The sequence below is a fragment of the Amblyomma maculatum genome, chromosome 2 (assembly GCF_055883805.1).
Source record: "Amblyomma maculatum isolate TAMU_Amacu chromosome 2, ASM5588380v1, whole genome shotgun sequence".
NCBI classification, from domain to species: Eukaryota; Metazoa; Arthropoda; class Arachnida; order Ixodida; family Ixodidae; genus Amblyomma; species Amblyomma maculatum.
The window spans coordinates 14,779,678-14,800,225 of record NC_139345.1 but is presented as its reverse complement, the minus strand read 5'-3'; the positions used below and the strand labels follow the sequence as shown (position 1 = coordinate 14,800,225).

The window sequence follows — 20,548 nt, the reverse complement described above, 5'->3', positions numbered from 1 at the left end:
AGAGTTAAATCAAAAGGCGCAATGCGCGGGAAATAGAGCGAGCGCCGATTCTGTACGTTCGTAATTTTTTACTGTCGTTTTTTTTCCCCCTGTAGTTTGGCGTGTTGAAGCGACTCAGGGAGGCGGTGCTCACTTCACAGGTTGAGCGGCTCCGTCTAATCTCCACAGGCAGATCCATACTAGAAAGACTAGGGATCGACACTTGCGGAGGCGCCCAGCCAAGATCTGAAATAGATATGGCTATACGGGACAGGCTATGGATACCTCCGCTGCCAAAAAACATGCATCCCGAACACCATAAGGAGCGTCGGGAAAAGAGAGCTGGAATGCTCAGTAGAAAAATTAGCCGCCTGCCTCCGGAGGAAGTAGCCTTCGTAGATGCTGCCGGAGGGACAAGCCCCTTTAGTGTTTCAGCGGTAACGAGCGGGTCGGGTAGACCGATTACCGCAGTCGCCCTGAAAACTAGGCTGTAGCTCTAGCCTGCGCCCAGACGAAGGCGCGTTTTGTGGTCTGCGACAGCAAAACTTCCATACGAAATTACTGTCGTGGTTTTATTGCCCCCCAGGTGAATCGAATAATACATCAATATCCAATCTCGCGAATTGTAAAACTGATTTGGACTCCGGCTCACGCTGGCATTCCCGGCAACGAATCCGCCCATGCCATGGCTGCAGGTGGCTGCTCCGCCAGTCCCTACCCTAAATTGCAGGCAGGCCGTCGCCTGGTGTTGCCTTCAGACTGGGACATTTCCACACCCGCTCCTGGGAGCCATATGCTCCCAGGAGAACGATCAGAATACTGTATAAACTGTGACTCGAGAGGGACCCTCTGTCCCTTTTCTCTCGGGAGGGGCCTAAATCTGACGCCGCACCTCTGGGAGACCATGCTGCGCAGCGCGGACCCTGGGCTCCAGCTAGCCGCCATCCAGCTGGCCTGGGACGCCGCCGGCCAGCAACGTCTGCAGGCCTGCGTCTGAGGCGGGACCCCGCCATCCATCCCAAGCGACGGAGGGCCGGAGCTCCTTTATCCGCTGGTGTAAATAAAACGTTCTACTCTCTCTGTCTCTCTGTCTCTCAGGGAGTCTTCAGTATGCTTCTTTGCAGCGCACAAGGTTTTTGCGTTTGCTTTCCTCATCGTAATGAAAATGTACATGCAAGTGTACTGACCGTAGGCGGTGCTACAAATATATTGGTTGCCTGCAGTGAGTTACTTGCACACACAAGCGCCCCACACACCTGCAGTTTTGTAGTGGCAGAAAAGAAATAACCGTCAAGACTGAGAGCACTTTCTTAGGGCGCGTAGATGTCGACATTTAGAATTATGCTATGAAATTATACAAAATGTTTTAGCTTATGGGCGGACATTTTTCCGTCAGTATAATTGCTTCACACAACCGGCGTAGCTTACAAAGGCGGCCGATTGAGCCCAGTGCCTTAACGCGTTGCTCTCAGAAGCAGACAAATCTAAACGCCCTCTCGCCTGCCGCTCAGGCCACCGCAGCCCACGCCTCAATTGCAGAAAAAAAAAAGAAAACAAGCATGCATACATATGTGCAAATTTGCTCCAATGACGACGAGACCCCCCCCCCCCCCGTCTTTCCCTCCCCACAATTACACAATTAAGCGAGTGCCGAAATACTCCGCAGCCCTCCACTACGGCTCCTCTTTCTCTCTTTCCACTTTCATTCCCACCCTCCTCCCTTCCCCTACGGCGCGGTTCGGGTGTCCACAGAGCAAGTGTGACAGTTACTGCGCCTTTCCCTTCCTGTGAACCAATTTACCTTATTTATTTATGTTCTCTCTTTTCACCTTCACTCCCACCTTCCTCCCTTCTCTTACGGTGTGGTTGAGGTGTCCACAGAAAACAAGTGAGACAGATACCATGCCTTTTCCCTTCCTATAAATCAATCAATCACCTCTAATGTCAGCGCACGTTAACTCCAGGTGGTCGAAATTACTCCGTAGCCCTCCACTACGGCTCCTCTTTCTCTCTTTCCACTTTCACTCCCACCTTCCTGCCTTCCCTTACAGCGCGGTTCGTGTCCACAGAACCACTGTGACATACTGCGCCTTTCGTTTCCTGTGAACTTCGACTAGCTCTCTCTAGTGTTCCAAATCACAAGCAATGCAGTTGACGACCGTAACTCGTCTTTCGAGATGGCAGCACCGCAGCATCGGGCCGGACGAGTGTAACTCGTCATTGGCGATTTTGTGCGATTTTATGACAGTATTTGTGATAGCAGATGTGCGTCATCCTTACCAGTGCGCCTGCCGGGAGCAGACCTGCTCGGGGTGCACGGCAGCGCTTGTGGTTGGGGGATTGTGTGTCGGGTCCAAATGGGCGGAGAGGGGTGCTCACGAAGATGATGTGGTGGCAGAGGCGTAGGACGGGGCGAACGGGGGCGCCGTCACTTTAGTGCCGAGCCGGGACAACCGCGGCTCCAGGCATAGACTCAGCCGGTACAGCTCTTCATCAGGCATCAGCCGGCCCGGGTCCAGCAGGTAATTAAACACCTGCGAGAGCACAGTCATGTGTTAGAGGGAGCTCTGTTATGCCAGGTTCCGCCAAGGTCATTGGGTGGAACGATTTGGTCTTGAAGCCAGGAACTTTCAGTTAGTTTCTTTTTGGGACCTTGCAACTATTTGCAGTTCTTCATTTTTTTTAAGGACCAGTACACACACAGTCGGTTTAGCTCATAGCCTCCGCTGCTAGTGATGGGCTTAAATGCTAAACAGTTAAGCACAACAATACTGGCAGACCCTATCATGACAGGACATAATCATAGCACACTTCATTAATGCACAAAAAAGTTGGAAAGCTGAATTACAAATCTATGGTGTATACATCACAACACAGTCAGTCGTAAAAAAAAAAAATCACTTTTTAAAGGTAATAAGTTCAACAGATTGTTCAAAAGAGAACATTTGATAGAAGTCTGTCTGGTTGGGGACTTTAATTTTAAGGTAAAGGTCAATGACTCCAACCAAGTTCTTCAACAGAAAATCACGACGTTTCGGAGCCGACTCGGCTCCTTCATCATGGTGTGACTCCGAGCGAGGCGCAGCTTGTCTTTTTATGACCTTGTGTCGCCGACCTCCGGTTCAATGACCACTATCCATGGATATATGAAGAGGGAAGGGTGCCCAAAAAGCGATTAACATTCCCCGGTGTTTGATGAATATGCCACGGCTCAAGTAAAAGCCTCTCCTGCGCGGATTATCTTCGGTATCCAGTATAATCGTTCTGTTGGACGTCCGCATGTGCTGTTTAATTCTTTCTGCGAAGTTTTTCATTTCGCCTACACATGAGGCTGGGTGGAAAGAGCAGGGTATTCTGTATACCACACCTTGGGTATTTTTTTTTTTGGGGGGGGGGGGGGGCGGGGGGGGGATGAGGGTCTTTGGGGTGAGGAAGGAAACGTCCTATGGTAGTGGTCGGTTTACGCGTTACCGTACATGAAATGCGTGGGCGAGACGCTCGCTCGCATTCTTAGAAAAGAAGGGGTGCTGGGACCACTCGGCGGTTCCCAAACATCGTGGTTTTTTGTTAAAGAACTTGGTTGGAGTCATTCACCTTTACCTTAAAATTAAACAGATTGTTGGTTGCAGCTCTTGTTCAACAGTTAGCCTAAATAAACTAAGGGACAGGGGGCCGCTAGATCTTATTATAGTGTTTACTATTTCAGCTATCTTCAATTTATATGCCATTGATAGTGGTTGCATGCGAAGCTGCTGAAAAAGGGGCCTAATGGGGTAGGTACTGGTTGAACAAGTTATTATACGAGTAACACGTTTTTGAAAGCAAAAAATGGGATCTAGATATGTTTTATATGTACTGACCCATGTTTCCAATCAATAATTGGCTGTGCACAAAGGCAGAGTACAGAATCGGTAAAAGTTAAGTACCCTGCTTAAAATTTCCCCAACGACCACATTTGACACGGAAACTTTAAACATCTGTCAGTTCAGTTCAGTCGTTCAGTCGTGTCCGACTCTTCGTTATCCTATGGACAATGTCACGCCACGCTTTCCGGTCTCTCACTATCTTCCTAACATCACACAACTTCATCTGCAGTGCCTCGAGGATGCCATCTAACCATCGCGTTCGCTGCCTATCCTCTCCTCTAATTCCGCTTAACCTCCATAATTTTTTTTCCGCAGTTGAAAAGTACGGCTGGCTGCACTAATGACGTTTTTAAGTGATGCTCTTCTCCGCACTGTTTTTTTTTTCTTTTTTTTTTCGAAGCAGTATTAAACTCCAGTTGGGTTTCGATACTTTTCATTTTATTTTATTTTATTTTATTTTATTTCAAGTAACCCTTAAAGGCTCTCGTGATGAGGTTATTACATATATAGGGTGGCGCACTGCACATTATGGCAATTTCTTTTTGTAGTACTATAAGTTAATAAAAGGAGAGGAGATGTAACAAAACGACTTTTGACTGAGACATGTGGAAAAAGGTGGCAGCGAAGGTAACAGGCAAGCTGTAGCTTTTAGCCAGGCCAATATAAAGATAGTGAGAGACTGGAAAGCGTGGCGTGACATGGTCCATAGGGTCACGAAGAGTCGGACACGACTGAACGACTGAACTGATCTAATATTTATTAGCTTTTGCAGTTTCCCTTCTTGTGCCACAATTTTGCCCTTTACATTTCGTAATTAAAAGTAAAGCTTACCTTCGGAATCATCTCAATCTTGTACGGAGTCTGCTGGAAATGGCGAATCTCCCGGATCACATGAGCAATCTGCAAGCAACCAGATATATATATATATATATATATATATATATATATATATATATATATATATATATATATATATATATATATATATATATATATATATATATATATATATATTTTTATTGAGCACACAACGAGAAGTGCGGACAAGAAACTTCGAGCAGACCAAACTAGTAGCTCTTCTCTTAGATTTGCTGCATGCACATTTCAATATCGTAACACAAAAGCACGTTGGAGGTCGCATTCAGCCTCACAAACGGGTCCTGAACTGCGTATTAATTATTAGGCCCCCTGAGCTCTTAGCCATGGCTCTCCTTTTCTGAAGCAGCTGGAATACTGAGCACTACTAGATGACTCTCGACTGCGGAGTATCGGAGGTGCAGGGTTGGATATACAGTGCTGCTGGACACCGACCAGGCTTTCAATTGAGACTAGCTTTCCCGTGGTTTGTAAATGCACAAGAAGATGGATCTTTGACGCCACTTCGGGCAGACCAGACATATACAATAGCGCCGGTTATCCGAACCGCCTCCGTGCCGTAATAAAAACAAAACAAAAAACAAACGTCGTCGCCGTCGTCACAGCGACGAGAAGCACGCATTGCTTCTATTGGTGGTGTTACTGTTTTCATGTCGAATAGCGCAGTCGTTCAGTAGTGAACAGACTGAAATATGTTGTGAAGCTCCCCAGCAAGCGCAGAGTGAAGACTCACGTGTGTATCAAGCCACAGCAGAAGACAAAACAGTGTAGAGGATCTCGAAAGGAATCGGCAAAAAATACCGAAATTACCCAATGCTTGGCCAGGCACCTCGCACCATGCTACACTTTTATTTTTTTATTTTTTCACATGTGTTCGCAAATGCGTTGTTTTGTGGTGGAAGCGGGCTGCGCGTAGGTGGCGTACATTTTTATTATAGCAGGCTATATTTGCTACGAAAGATGGGGAGAGATTTAGAGCAAATATTATTAATCTAAGTCGACCATGAACCTTGTGTCTGGCACTATTTGGCTATAGTTGCCCTTGCTCCAAGAAAATCCACCACTATCATCATCAAATATGATGAAAGCCAAAAAGATAAACTAAGGTCATTGCGAATCTGTCCACACCAGTTTCCCGAAATAACTTCTTATTCATAGTACACGAGGAGATGGCGGCAAAGACAAAATTTATGATTAGAATAATAAAGACAATCACGAATATTAACAGGAGGTTTGGGCCGCTTGGTAACACATACTGAAGGAAAGAAAGCGGTCGTTTGGTCTACATGTTTTGTCACGTCCTCTCGAGCGTCGCGTTTCGACACATGTAACATTTGATGCCGAGCAGTATGTGCGGTGGTTTATGTTAATTCGCTTATATCATGCGGTAGAATAAGAAGAAACATTTTTTCACAATGAGTGACACCATGTGGCCAGCGCTGCCTGACGAGTGGCAGCTTTTATTAGTGTACGCGAATTTAGAGGCAAATGTTCAGCACGATGCAAAATAATGCTTCCACTTAATTCGTGCCCACCGATAGTCTCCACGCTTCCATCATTCTAATTTCCGTCTTCAGTTACTGAAATCAGGGGCAGATGTGTGAAGTAATAAGTAGAAACGTTCCAAAGCAAATTTGATTTGTTCTGCTCCGTGCTTTGATGCAGCATGTGTCCTGACGTCCCAGCACGTGTCCCAGACGTACCATTCTCATCTTGGAGAAGTTGAGCAGGCCTTCCTCAGTGAAGTTTGGCGTGCCCTCCTCAATGAAGGAGAGGTCGGTGAGGTACATGCCCAGGTACGGAATGCAGGGTGGGTCACAGCGGTGCAGGGCGTCACGCATGTTGCGGAAGCGCCCGTCGGCCGACACCAGTGCCTGCAGCTTGTCGATCGTCTGCTTCGTCTGCACGCATGCCATACGCTCAGCATGCACGCTCTGCGTTATAATCCGCACAAAAGGGCTTTCGTTGCTCACCGTCTTTGAGACCTTCTCCCAGGTTTTCTTGAGGCGGAACACCGAGCTGTTCATGAAGGCCGCGCAGATTTGGAGCACACCGTTGAAATTGTGCAGGCAGCGGCAGATGTCGGCAACGGCGGACCACTTGTCTATGATGGTCACTCGCTTGGACATCTCCGGGCAGCGCATAATTTCCGACACCACCAAACGACTCACCTGCATGCGAGGGCGCAACAATGGCAGAGTCCCTATGTTTAAATAAACCCACTTGATTCTAGGACGAGCTGTTCTGCTTGAAGCAAAACGTTAAAATGTGGCCGCAATGCGTTATCGTGGCAACCACTTCAAACCTTAGATACTCACATCATTGAACCTCCTTGTCATAAGAAGAATGTGAGGAGCCTTGGTCGCCTTTTCAGGCTTCATCCAGGCTTGACCCAGAAACTCTCTGCATGAAGAGTCGAGGAATGGACGTAAGGTTCGGCGGCGCATCTCTTCAGCAGATGCGCAGGAATTAAAAAAAAGGTAGTGTGGCGTTGAACAATAAATGACCAGTGAGAATAGCAAGAAATTAAAGCAAGTCGTGCACTCACTCGCTCCGTATGGCGATGAATATCTTGTGATCGAGGTAGGTCATGCCTTCGGCGATTTCGAGTGCCGACAAGGACTCAACAGTTTCTTTACTTGGTGTCTGCGGTCATTGAGAAAAGGAGTTACAAAAAAGCTTTTCAGGAGACGAAAAGTTAGTTTGGACGCAACAAACAGGGGAAGGTACGCGCCATCGCACTGCCTGCATCTCCCTTCAAGGAATAAAAATGCAAACAGTAGCAGCATTTCTCCACAAGAGCCAGTTCCTTGTCGAAATTGATCTCGGCGTCGTTGGACGCCTGATGTTTAGGTGTTGGCTTTTTAATGAGCGAAGAACTGCTTTCGCATCTATCTCATATTAAGCCAGGATTAAACGCGAGCACAACGCGTGAGCTAACAGCAACTTTTCCCTTCTGCCTTCTGCTTTTGTGGTAAATTTGCGTAATATTTGCGCCTGTTCAAAGTGTGCTACAGAGTTTATCTTTGTCAATCGACTTCAATCTCATGCTTCGCGCTTGTACAACAAAGCACTACATTTCCACACTTGAATTCTGCTCGCTAACACTTGTTTCCTTAGTTGTTTATGCTTAATTCTGCGCATATTCATGGCGATTTGCAACTGTGTAGGCGGTCTTGAAAAATAAATACTACACACAATCTCTTGTACTTAGTAGCTCGTGGTAATGGAGTTTTGGCGTTAGTTGATTTTTTCATTTGTGGATGAATTTATTAAATGGCCGCCTAATTAAAACAACAAAGCGCTCGAACGAAAGGCAGGCGTGGATATTCGTTCTTATTATCGTAAAGGGCCGTAACAACTCGAACACTCGTTAATTTGGACCTAAAGGGGACGGTTCCTCAAAAATTGCCGGTGTTCAACACGGCTGAACTTCGTTAACGAGCGTGAGCTCTGTGGGCCTCGCGTTGGGCAACATCAGCAGGATTGTCCAATTTAGCCTGACGCTTGCGGCAGGGTGTAGACGTCGACGTCCCAGGCAGCGCATCATTTATTAGATGAGGAAGAGAGCCGCAGTTAAAGAGCACTCGTTTTATACCAGCGGCGAGGCGGAGGAGGAGCGGCACGGTGCAGCTGATGGTCACGTGATGGCGAGGCTGACGTCACTCGCGTTTCGGCCGGCCGCGAGCCGAATGATCGAGCGCTTGGCGCTGCTGTGGCGAAGCGCAGGTTAAACTGGCGCAGGCGCAGTACTTAGCTTGCGCATTTCATTGACTTTGGACAGTGGTATCAGTAGAGCTACGTTCTAAAGTGCCAAAAGTGTTCGCATGAAAACACAATTCATTTATTGCCATTTTGAGATGAAAACTGCGTAATAACGACGGTTTTCTGCAGTTCTATGAAACATTTAAACCGCGTGCACTATCAGAAGTGTCAGAAGCAGAACTGCTTCATAATGATAAAGGTCGCAGCAAACTTCGTGCAACGCTACGGCGCTGCACCTTATTCCCACGGGCTTCATATAGGATGAGGAAGCTTCACCGCACAAATTACGATATGTATATGACGGGCATGGAGTTTCGGTGCACTGTAACCAAGAAAACGAAAAACAACGCGGACAGAATCGAGGGAAGCGTGCATCGGCGCCGGAGTAGCCAGCTGTCTTCAATAAACAGGCAAAATCATTCACTAGGCAATCGTCGTTCTAAATGACGTATAGCTATAGGCTTGGCTGGTTTGCTGATGTGCACGGCTGACAACTGTCGTATGTACGGGCTGGCGGCAGAGCTCTGGAAACGAAATTAAGCGGGCAGGACTCTCTCGGTCTACTGACAATGACATGCCGACCATGAACGCGCCTACCGATGCGCCCACATCAGAAAGGCGCGAGAAACACTTCGGCAGCCTGTCAAAAATTAACCGAAACTAGCACCAAGGTGCCAAAATAAAGGAGCTTCGACCGCCGTGGGCTTGCTTTTACGTTTGCCGCTACTCCAGCTAGTCTAAATTACCCGAATTTCCGAATTAAAGAGGGTCTGATTAGGGAGTTGTTGCTGTACTCTTTATAGAGACACTTTTTACAAAGGTTTCTGATTTCTAAAGTCTTGACCAGTTTTTAGACGGGAATGCCCTTTCTTTTTGTTCTAAAGTTACTATTTGTGCTTTTCATCCGGGTGAAAGCCATACATATTGTAATAACTCGTTGGTATGCTTCTTTGCGAAGGTGTAGGAAGGACACCATTCCTAAAACAGCGCAAACAACGAAATGACACACGAACGGTGCTGCATCCTTGGATTGTTAGCACTGCTTTAAGAATGATTTGCCTCCAACTCGCTTAGTCTCCTACACATAGGAAGAAGATGTGATATCTGAGAAAACATATGATCCAGAACAACTAAGATTTCCACATAATTTCTCAAAAAGACCGTTGTCACTTATTGATACGAGGTTTTTGGTTTCTCTGATCCTTTTAATCTTATCAATTGTGTTGTCCTTAGGGGAAAGAAAAAAAAAAGATTCGGCTTTTATGCAGTCCGGTGACGCTGCGTTGTATTGATTTCGAACTTTACAATTTATGCTTCGCCCTACTGCATTAAAAAGTGTGCGCTGTTGACTACCGGCCACTGCGTTTTCGTTTGTTTTTAGCATGCACACATGCTCTACTCCGCTAGCACGTCAGCACACATTACGTTCTCAAAATCTCTCTCCGTCTCCAGATCTGATGTAGGATTAGAGGTTGGCGAGATTACTGTTCGGGAACCGCATATTAGCCTTGTTCGGGAATATTTTAACCAGAAGAAACGTATTGAAGCTTTGTGGGACATTTTTTATGACTCGAGGTATTAGAGTGTATACGTGTAACCGACGCCCGATTTTACGTTGAACACTGTGCGATGTCAGTGCGCGTTAATAATCCCCAGGGGGTTGAAAATACTGTTTAACCTTCCACTACGTCTCCTCTTTCTCTGCTTCTACTTTCGCTTCCACTTGCTCCCTTCCGTTAAGGCGCGGTTCAGGTGTCCACAGAGCAAGTGTGACAGATACTGCGACTTTTTTTCCTCCGAACCAATTATTAACGTACGCACCATATGAGGAGCCAAGAGGATGTCGAGGTCTACTTTCGTCTTGTCCTGATCCTGCTTGGAGATCATGTGCAGGAGCTGGGCAGCCGCCTTGTGTTCAGCAGGGAGCAGGTTCGTGTTGTGCACAAGCTCCTCGAGAAACTCGGTCGTCAACTGAAGCAGCTTCGGGTCGTTCTCAAAGTCCTGCGGTACACACATCAGCAACGGTTCAATTTCGTGCAGTGCATAAGGGTAGGGTAACAGCAGACATGGACATACCAGTGCCTCTTGACAACTGCCTAGCCGAATACCGGGGAATAGAGGTGACAGAAAGAGAATACATGTAATGGGATCTGACTCGCTGCCCTTCGAGTTGAAGTAAATTGCTGGTAAAAGGGTGTGACCGCACGAGGCGCCTGACCAATGAGAGGCCGATGAACCCGGTCGCTTGAATACGGGATAGTAGGTAGAGGGTTTATGATAAGTTCCCAGGATACAGAGTTTGACAATGCGCCATGTGTCGAGACATTTATGACACCCCTAAAATCAATATAGTGTATATGTACGGATCAGGAGGAGCTTCACTCTCGAACTTTTGTTGATATATACAGGTCTTAAGTGCTACTATAATGCTTGAAAAAAGACCCTGTGCCCTGGGAGCCTTTGACCATCCAATAACATTAAGGCTGGTGGTGGTTTGCTGCTTATGTTTGGTGTTGTTCGGTGCATTATAGATTTTAATGCACAACTCCACCTAAACCAGATATGACCATTGGCCGCTGCATTCCATTGGGTGATCACAATATGCTTACCCTACACATTGCTCCATCCTGGACGTAATGGTTCATATAATTTCAAAGAATACTGTAGTGATCACGGTTGCTTTGCATATCGTCAAACACCTTCGTGCATTCGAATCCTCGAATATAATCGGATTCTTCGAAAATAGTTTCAGCTTCCCCTGGTGCAGGAGGCGGAAAACAAGAATGTTCTGCTCAGTGCCGGTAAATGGTTAGATGGATGCTGACCTGGGAGTGTTTGGAGACCCAGTGTCGCAGCACATTGAGCACCCGCATGGTGGCTGCGGTGCTGATCATGGATTCCCTCTTGGAGCGTAGAGCCGCTGGTCCGGGGCCTACAGCGGCCCCACCGGCAGCTCCTGCGCATACGGAGCAGATCGCTCGCGTGGTTTATTGCATGACAAGTGCTCCAGATTTCTGACAGGACGCGCTCACGCACGCACGCACGCACACACAACAAGCAAGCATTCAAACATGCTTGAGCTTTATATTTCTAATAGCCAAGCACACTCGAAGTACGAAGGTGCAAAATTTCTCGATGTGCTCTGAGGGCAGGTTTTTCCGGTCACTGAATCACTGCTGGTGGAGGCTAGTTATGCATAGGAATTCAAATCGAAGACATATGTACCCCCGATTTTGTGCTGTTAATCGTGAGTGCATATGTGTGCATACGTGTGCACCGCGACACGAGGTATAAATATTTCCCACAAGAAAAAAAATGTAAAAAATAAATAAATGAACGGAATGAACAGGCGATGTTAAAGTGCTATCAAATCTGCTCTTAAAGCGAAGCCTGAGCATCCTCCTAATTTTCTGCTATTCGTTAAAAAAAAAGAAAAAAAAAACGTGCAACTGGTTTTGCATGGGGTTTTTAATTACTCGTTGTGAGCGCAAGAAAAACTCGAGAAGCAAAATTTTGCTACGAATCGGAAGCGTATTCAGTATATGTATATGCATAAAAGATTATAGGAGTTGCGTCCTACCGGTACTGACCTATGGGACTGAAACATGGAGGTTAACGAGAAGGGTTCTACTTAAGTTGAGGACAACGCAGAGTGCCATGGAACGGAAAATGCTAGGTGTAACGTTAAGAGATAGGAAGCGTTCAGAGTGGGTCAGGGAAATAACTCAAGTTACTGATATTCTAGTCGAAATTAAGAACAAGAAATGGGCATGGGCAGGACATGTAGTTCGAAGAGAGGATAACCGATGGTCTCTAAGAGTAACCAATTGAATTCCGAGGGAAGGTAAATGTAGCAGGGGGCGGCAGAAAATTAGGTGGGTAAATAAGGTTAAGAAACTCGCAGGGGTCAAGTGGATGCAGCTAGCACAGGACAGGTGAATTGGAAGAAAATGGGAGAGGCCTTCGCCCTGCAGTGGGCTGATGATAGTCCGGCTGATGATGATGAGGACGATAAAAGTTTGGTTATATATATACATATACCGAAAAAATAAAAGCTGTGGCGTAGAGGTAGAACATCCGCCTCGCATGCAAGAGGATCGTGGTTCGAATCCCGGTGCCGCGCAATTCTCCACCAGATAAAAAAAAATCCGCGTGTTGATGGAATTGCATAAACAGGTTTGAGGTGCGACCTGATGCCGGTGAACACCTCCGGCAACACACTCCCTCACCAGAACAGGAGCTGACCACCCTGGTGCAGTAATTGGCCACCACCTCCCACGATTATTCCTATAAAAACCCGGCCCCCAGTCACCAGCTGCTGCGGAGCAACTAACCACGGGGGCGGTCAGACATATGACGCAGCTGGGAGTGCTAAGATCTCTGACCTCACTGGACGGGCCGCCATTGGAAACTGACCCTGACAACGCTTAACGCTAGAACCTGAACTAGTGAAGCCAGTTTAGCAGTGCTGTTAGAGGAACCAGAGGGTATGAAATGGGATGTTATAGGGCTTAGTGAGGTTAGGAGGTCGAATGAGGCATATATACTGTACTGAAGGACGGGCATGTACTGTGTTATCGAGGTTTACTGGAGAGGCGAGAACAAGGGGTAGGTTTCCTTGTCAATAAGTATACAGCTGGGCACCCTGTATACGCAATGCCTGGTGTCATCGACTGTAGCGGAACCATGGAAGAACGCAAACATTATCTTAATTCGTAAGAAAGGCGACGCTAAGGACTTGATAAATTACAGGCCAATCAGCTTACTGTCTGTTACGTATAAGGTATTTACCAAGATAATCGCTAATAGAATCAGGACAACCTTAGACTGCAACCAAGCAAGAGATCAAGCAGGTTTTCGGAAAGGTTTTCGGATCGATAATATCCATACCATCAACCAGGTGATAGAAAAGTGCTCGGAATATAACCAGCCCTTATATATAGCATTCATTGATTACGAAAAAGCATTTGACGCAATCGAAACCTCGGCGGTCATGCTGGCATTGCGAAATCAGGGTGTAGACGAACTGTGCGTGAAAGTGCTGGAATATATATATATATATATATATATATATATATATATATATATATATATATATATATATATATATATATATATATATATATATATATATAATATATATGTAGATAGGAGCTGCACAGCAACCATTGTCCTGTATAAAGAAACTAACAAAATTCCTGTAAAGAAAGGTGTTAGTTAGGCAAGGAGACACGATCTCACTTGCTTAGAAGAAGTATTCAGAGACTTAGATTGGGAGCAGTTAGGGATAATGGTAAATGGAGATGCCTCAGTAATCTGCGATTTGCTGAAGACATTGCTTTGCTAGGTAACTCAGATGATGGACTGAAAGGAATGATTGATGGCCTAGACCGTAAAAGTGGAAAGGTAGGCTTGAAAATCAATATGCAGAAGACTAAGGTAATGTTCAACAGCCTCGGGAAGAAGCAGCAGTCTACGTTAGGTAGCGAAGCGCTGAAAGTAGTAGGAGAATATATCTACTTAGGACAGGTAGTAACCGCATATCCGGACCATTAAAGGGAAATAACAAGAAGAATAAGATTGGGATGGAACGCATTCGGCAAGCACTCTCAGAATATGACTAGCAGCTTACCGGTATCTCTCAAGAGGAAAGTACACAACATTTTCATCTTATCTGCACTCACCAAAGGGGCTGAAACGTGGAGGCTAACGAAAAGGGTTCTATATTTAAATTAAGGACAACGCAGAGGATATTAGGGACAACGCAGAGGATTATGGAACGAAAAATGGTAGGGGTAACATTAAGAGATAGCGAACATGCAGAGTGGGTGTGAGAAATAACTCCAGTTACTGACATTCTAGTGGAAATCAAGAAGAAATGGGCATGGGCAGGATATGTAGTACGAAGAGAGGATAACCGATGGTCCCTTATGTTAATAAATTGGATTCCAAGGGAAGGAAAGCGTGGCAGGGAGTGGCAGAAAGTTAAGTGGGCGGATGAGGTTAAGGAGTTCGCAGGGGTCAATTGGATGCAGCTAGCACAGGACCGGGTTCATTGGAGGGATATGGGAGATGCCTCCGCCCTACAGTGGGTATAGTCAGGCTTCTGCTGCTGATGATGATAAAAAGTTTGGTTTGTCTTACAGGGTTTAACATGCCAAAACGTTTGATGCTGTGAGGGATGCCATAGCTATGGGCTCCGGAAATTTCGACCACCCGGGGTTCCTTAACGCGCACTGACATCGTGCTGTACTCGGGGGCCTTGCCTTTCGCCTCCATGAAGAAGTGGCTCCGCGACTGCAATTGAACCTTCTTTTAACGCTGCAGCACTATACTACCCGCATTCTCCCAAAAAACCCGATGTCTGAGCCAATTTCAATTGTCCACAGAAAGAGTGACGGATACTACGCCTGTTCTTTCCTGACAACCGAGACAGAAACTCATTCACCTCCGCGGTCGGCCTGCTTCACTGACCACGACATTGTGTTTTCCAAACTAAAGTGATTCGTAACTAGCGCCATCGCCAATAAAATATTTGCTTTAAGAAGATCATATCTGTGAAGCACATGCAATATGCGGTCTGGAAGCATGGCCGCCTGATTAATACAGCAAATAACGTTAATAATTGAGACACAGCAAACACAATCTTCGTGATTAACTTAGCTAAACCATCTGCAGTACGTTTTTTCTTTTTTGGTGCAGCAGTAGAGCGTCCTAATCACTGAGTCACCGCGGCGGGGCCGTAGTCTTAAAGAGAAAACATCACACAAAGCTCAACAGTTAATTCGCAGTTATTTTCAAAAAATGCAATCCACCAGTTTTCTATGGCAGTTTTAAGTACTCGATGAGAACCATTAATGTGTTTAACAGTATCTTACAATATCCCACAGCTGCCTGGGTTTGATTTTATCTTTCGTTTGATTTCATGGAAGTGAGCCTAAATTGATTGTTTTTATACTTCGCAGCTTCAACAAACACGTAAAAGCGCGTGTTTGTTATATTAGATCCAATTTCGCTAAATATTTCCTCTTCAATTAAAGCTTCAGTATTTCATGTATCACAACTCGTACATGCTGCAATCAGCATTATTTATTGAACACTTCATGCGATTGCATTTGCAGCCATCTCAGTTTTGCGCCTGTCGAATGTCTATCCTGGTAGGATGACTTGTGGGGTCATAGAGCTAAACCATGTCTTTCAGTTAACTTTGAATGCGAATGATTCCATGTGATGTGTGTGCAATGTGGCATGTGTGTCTTCACACCTTCAACCTACCGTGAGAGCAGCAAATACTGGTTTTGATACCAGACGAAACTCCCAGTTTGTCAACCAGCAACGTATGTTTTCCTATCAAGGGAAGCACATACAACATGGAAAAGATAAACTCATATTTCGTAATCGTGTTGTTTCTGATTACAAGCGCCATAGGCGAACATTTTCTCGCCCTTATTAAATTCGAATGCTACATAAAGAAGCATGGAGAGAAATAAAGATGTGACGGCTATGCAGAATTCAAAGGCGACAAGACGTTTACGCACGATGCTCCATGGTGATAGGATAAAGATGTTAGGTGCTTCAGATGATTATTCAAAACAAATAATGTCGTTCAGGAGGGCGTTAATTCGGTCGTACCCGGTATCTTGAGGTCCGCGCCGACTGCGCTGGGCAGCCGGCTGCCGGCTCTGCTGGCCGGTTGCGATCCCGGCGGTACGGCGCCACCGCCCGCTGCCGCTGCGGCAGCGGCCGCAGCCACGAGCGGCTCCGGCGGATTGGAGGAGCCCGCTGTGGCCACGGCAAACGCGGCGGCCGCGCTGGCCGTCGACGAACGTCGCGTAGAGGCCCGTGACGAGGTGACCACAACGCCCGCCTTGCTGCTGTGCTGCGGGGAGTCGGGGTACTGAAAGCTGGACCGGGGTGTCGACAGAATCGTCGACTCGGTCTGGAAGCTCGAGCGAGGCGTCACCGAGACGCTCGAGCTCTCCGTGTCGCTGCTGCCCCGCTTGCCCTGGGCTGTACACGAAGAATGCATAGAAGGCGCGAGCGTGAGTGGTCGCCGCACTGTTCACGGCTCGCATAAGAGCTCCAGCGAAGCCATGATGGCGCGTCAAACAGCTTTCATCAAGTTCAACAGTAGTCTCAATTGTTTACAAGGTGCAAGTTAGCGCAGATATTATTTTGGCACGTTCATACGAGAAATTTCATGGGAAAAAGTGCAAGTTAAAGAGCATGTTCATGCGCCCTACACTGGTAAATATATTAATTGACTTTGACACCAGACTGTACTACAATAAATTTGTTCCCGAGCAAACGCAACCTGCAAGCTTTTACTTCCGTCTGTACAGTTGCTTAGCTTTCATTTACGTTCCTTAACTAGACAGGATTAAAATGCGTGGCAGGTTCACCTATACCGTGCCTATCCATCACTGGTGCGCCAGATGGAAATGACGGTTGGCTGGGTCGAAAACCCCAAAGCGACTCGGGTTATGAGGGAAACCAAATTAGAGGGCTTCAGATAACTTCGGCCACCTGGGGCTCTTTGAAGTGCTCTGACATGGCACAGTACACGAGTGCCTTACGTTTTGCCCCCATCGAAACGTGCCAGGACTGAACTGGCGCCCTCAGGATCAGCACTTTACCGGCATAACAACTGAAACACTGCAGCGGGCTTCAAGTGGTAGAGATGCCTCAGTTAGTGAGCTTTGTGTGCGACCGTACAATAAGTTATGCACTGCTGTCATCAATTTTACATGATAGGGCCTATAGCACGCTGTTGAGGCGGCAGCGCTGACTCGTACTCTAGGCTTGACAACTGGTTATGCTGGTGTTGTGAAGGGCGCATTTGCTCTTGCTGCTGCTTTAATACTGTGTCTGATAGTTACGCATGAGGAACAATTTCATGCACCGACACATGTTCAGAGGCAATCCCGGGAGGAGCGCTCTCCAGTCATTCCTTGTCCGAAGATAAAGCAAAGCGATCGCATCAAGCAGTCGGTGACTACATGCGTACAGTCATGAGCAAAAGTGGAGAGACCACGTGCTTTGAGAAAACTGCCTGCCAGCGTTTTCTGAGAGTGAAGCGGTTATTAATAAGAAAGCCTTTCTAGGCTCATGGAACAAAATCTCGTGCTCGAGATTTATGGGCGAGATTTGTGCGCGAGATCTGTCATATTCCGCGAGATGTGTTCTTGTGCAGCGTTCCTACCATCTGCAATCCCACTCTTCAACGCGCGCCAAGGAACGCCACGCGACAGGAACGATGGTGCACCGTCCATACTCACACTTGCCGGAGAAAGTGTGACAGATACTGCGCGTTTCCTTTCCCGTAAACCAATTAAATTATATGTACCACTGCAACGAACGCCGATAAGGGGTAAACGTTGAGAGGCAATTGATAGAGGAAGGGTAGGCTTTCGCCATTCTTCTTTTAAGAGGTATCAAGAGATCCTCTAGAAATATGCGTAAGCCACACTCCTAAATATATACTTGCCATGTTGCCCAATCAGTACTGTCTGGCACATCTATTTATACAGAAAAAACGCAATCGTAGCGATTTGCATTGTCTCTCCACATTTTCTCACGGGTGTATGTATACATCAGCCACCGAGCAAGAATATTAAGTACTCGTAACTTGTTCGTGCGAGCGCAGTCGGACGATGAGGCGTCAGGTAAGAGTGGAAACGAAATAGTGATGATAGTGATGATGCTGATAATGTTGTGAGTGCTCACGCTGTGGTATCCAGTAAAAAAAAAAAGAAGATTTAGGAAGACAAAAAAAGTGCATGGAATGGAACTATTTGATGACATTGTGTGCACGAATCCTTGTTTTGGGATGTATCATCATGGAGCTCGGAGGAATGCGAAGAGGCCGCATACTAACCACCGCGCACACGCAGGTAGTTCATGACGTTTGGCGCGGACTGGCTCGAGGTCATGGGCGGCGGCAGCCCCCGGGCCGCTGGTCGGATTTCGGTCGGGGGCTGCGGCGCGGCGCGGGCCGGCGAGCCCGTGGCCGCTGCTGACGCGATCGCTGCCGCAGCCGCTGCAGCGGCAGAAGGCGGCGGTGTCGGCGGCACCACGGACTGCACTACCGGCGGAGCTGTCGTCGCAGCTGCTGGGGGTGTCGGGGGCGGGGTCTCGTCGTGGGCACTCTGCACGCTGTCTTGCGTCGGAAGCCGAACGGGTGCACTTTTCCTGCGCATGTGCCAGGCGGCAACACCAACACCTACGGTCGCCGGAAAGAACTAATAGTTGGGCCCCGACAACTTAAAGCGACAACTTAGTTACAGTTTACGCAGAGCCCATGCTATACACCAATATTTAATCACAGGCGCCTTGTGCTACGTGTCTAGCTTGTTGCCGTGAGCAGCTCATTCATGTTGCCTTCCGAACGCAGCAGCTTGACAAGAATACTTACGCGCAAGTTTATGCAGTTATTGCTTTTAGAGATATTGGTACCTGTTCACGCACTTTATCGTTACCAGAAAGGTGCGTGCTATAAAAGCTCGCAGAATAACTTTCAGCAAATTAGAGAGCGAGCACTTGTACAGGTATTGAAACCTTCGTCCAGATTGCGCCACCGACTCATGGTTTCGGCTTCGTACCGTCCCCTTGTCCCCCTATCCCCCACCCTTACCTTTCCACGGTAGGTACCAAATATAGATGATACTTTGACGAGGTATACTTAGGTATGCATAGCTAATGCCCTGTACTCATTTGAATGGAACAATGCGTAGTAGATGACTCGTTGCTTTTTGTCGTTATTGAAAACACATTGCTTGTCCTCTTGTGGTTTTCGTTCTGTTCAATTTTACGCCGCCTGCCCCAGAATTATCCGTTCATTTGAGAAGCAAAAATGCTGTGCTCGGCGCATGCTGAAAGGGAAATGTACCGGCTGGGACTCGGCTTGGGGGACTCGTTGCTTCCTACGCTGCCCACGAGCGTTGCTGTGGACGCGGTCGAGCTCAGGTTACCGGGTGTCGATGGACAGCTAGCGTCGGCAGTCAGTGTGTCCGATGAGAGAGAAGCTTTAGGCGGCTCCAGCCGCGGCTGCTCCTGCTGGCTCGCCGGAGGGCCGCCGTTGGCGCCCGTCAGGCCCCTGAACAGGACAGACACATGTAAAGGTGCAGGAGCCGTGCTCTCGTCCATGGTTTTATTGCTCCTGTTCTAGATAGTATTGGAGTACTATTCTACGCTCCCGGATACGGACACAGGCGAGTTTGACCGCGTTATATGAGGGCAGATGCAAGGGGGCTTACACGGGCATTCCGACTGCAGTGGCAGCGGCCACCACGCTGGTCTCGTGCAGGTGCATGAGCTGACCGAAGAAACCGACGTCGTCGGGCGGCGCCAGCGTAGCTCCCGCGGCGGCGGGCATCGTGTGAACCAGGCCTCCCGTGGCCGGCTCGGGGGTGGGCGGGGGAGGCGGCAGGATGGGCTCCGGGCTGGGCGACACGACCTCGCGGATCCGCTTCAGCGTCTGCTCTTTCAGCTGCTCCTCCTCGACTGTCGAGAGAGAGAGAGAGAGAGAGAGAGAGAGAGAGGAAACCGTGGTAGATACGCTGACACTAGTACACATGATACGCGTGAAAATGGACTTACACTTTCTGTAGCTGAGTCTCCAGTGCTGCTGGCTTCGCGTGACCTGCTGCACGACCTGTTGGAGGTGCTCGGGGCCGCTGTGTCCCTGCTGAGCGTCGCCTGCTTCCGAAAGCACGCTGGCTGTGCTGATGCGCCGCGAGTAGTCGTACTCCACCACCAGCATTCCCAGGTCTCCCCCGGTGCCGGCGGCCGAGCCTGCGGCGGCGCCGGGCTGGCCCGCGGCCCCTCCCGAGGGACCCGCGCCGCCGCCACTGCCGCCACCGCCGTCCACACCGACTGCGTCCAAGGACCTGCGATCGTGGCACAGGGCGTCAGTAGAGGGGGCGCGCCAGGCGGTCGACCGTCTTAAAAAAAGCTTGCAGTTCCTCTGCGGCATAGTTTTTTTCTGCGGCACTCGCTGAATTTGCGAGGGAGCTGCCTGGCTTTCACACACGGCTAATCGTACCCTTCTCAAAAGCCCTCAC

The 20,548-nt window shown here is 47.9% G+C and overlaps 1 protein-coding gene across 1 annotated transcript in view; it reads right to left on the bottom strand.

Annotated features, from left to right (window-relative positions):
* Positions 1-2,302: 2,302 nt before the first annotated feature.
* Positions 2,303-20,548, bottom strand: part of LOC146197999 (ras-specific guanine nucleotide-releasing factor 2-like) — a 64,103-nt gene continuing 45,857 nt past the window's right edge. Inside the window, exons 11-23 of the mRNA XM_084592548.1 lie at positions 20,085-20,374; positions 19,742-19,988; positions 19,375-19,581; positions 18,364-18,677; positions 16,119-16,496; positions 11,312-11,442; positions 10,308-10,487; positions 7,270-7,367; positions 7,040-7,124; positions 6,695-6,892; positions 6,425-6,622; positions 4,677-4,745; positions 2,303-2,513 (exon numbers count right to left, since the gene is read on the bottom strand). Coding sequence (XP_084448674.1) covers positions 2,355-2,513; positions 4,677-4,745; positions 6,425-6,622; positions 6,695-6,892; positions 7,040-7,124; positions 7,270-7,367; positions 10,308-10,487; positions 11,312-11,442; positions 16,119-16,496; positions 18,364-18,677; positions 19,375-19,581; positions 19,742-19,988; positions 20,085-20,374 — 2,554 coding nt within the window. The 3' untranslated portion in view covers positions 2,303-2,354. The remainder of the gene's footprint in view (positions 2,514-4,676; positions 4,746-6,424; positions 6,623-6,694; positions 6,893-7,039; positions 7,125-7,269; positions 7,368-10,307; positions 10,488-11,311; positions 11,443-16,118; positions 16,497-18,363; positions 18,678-19,374; positions 19,582-19,741; positions 19,989-20,084; positions 20,375-20,548) is intronic.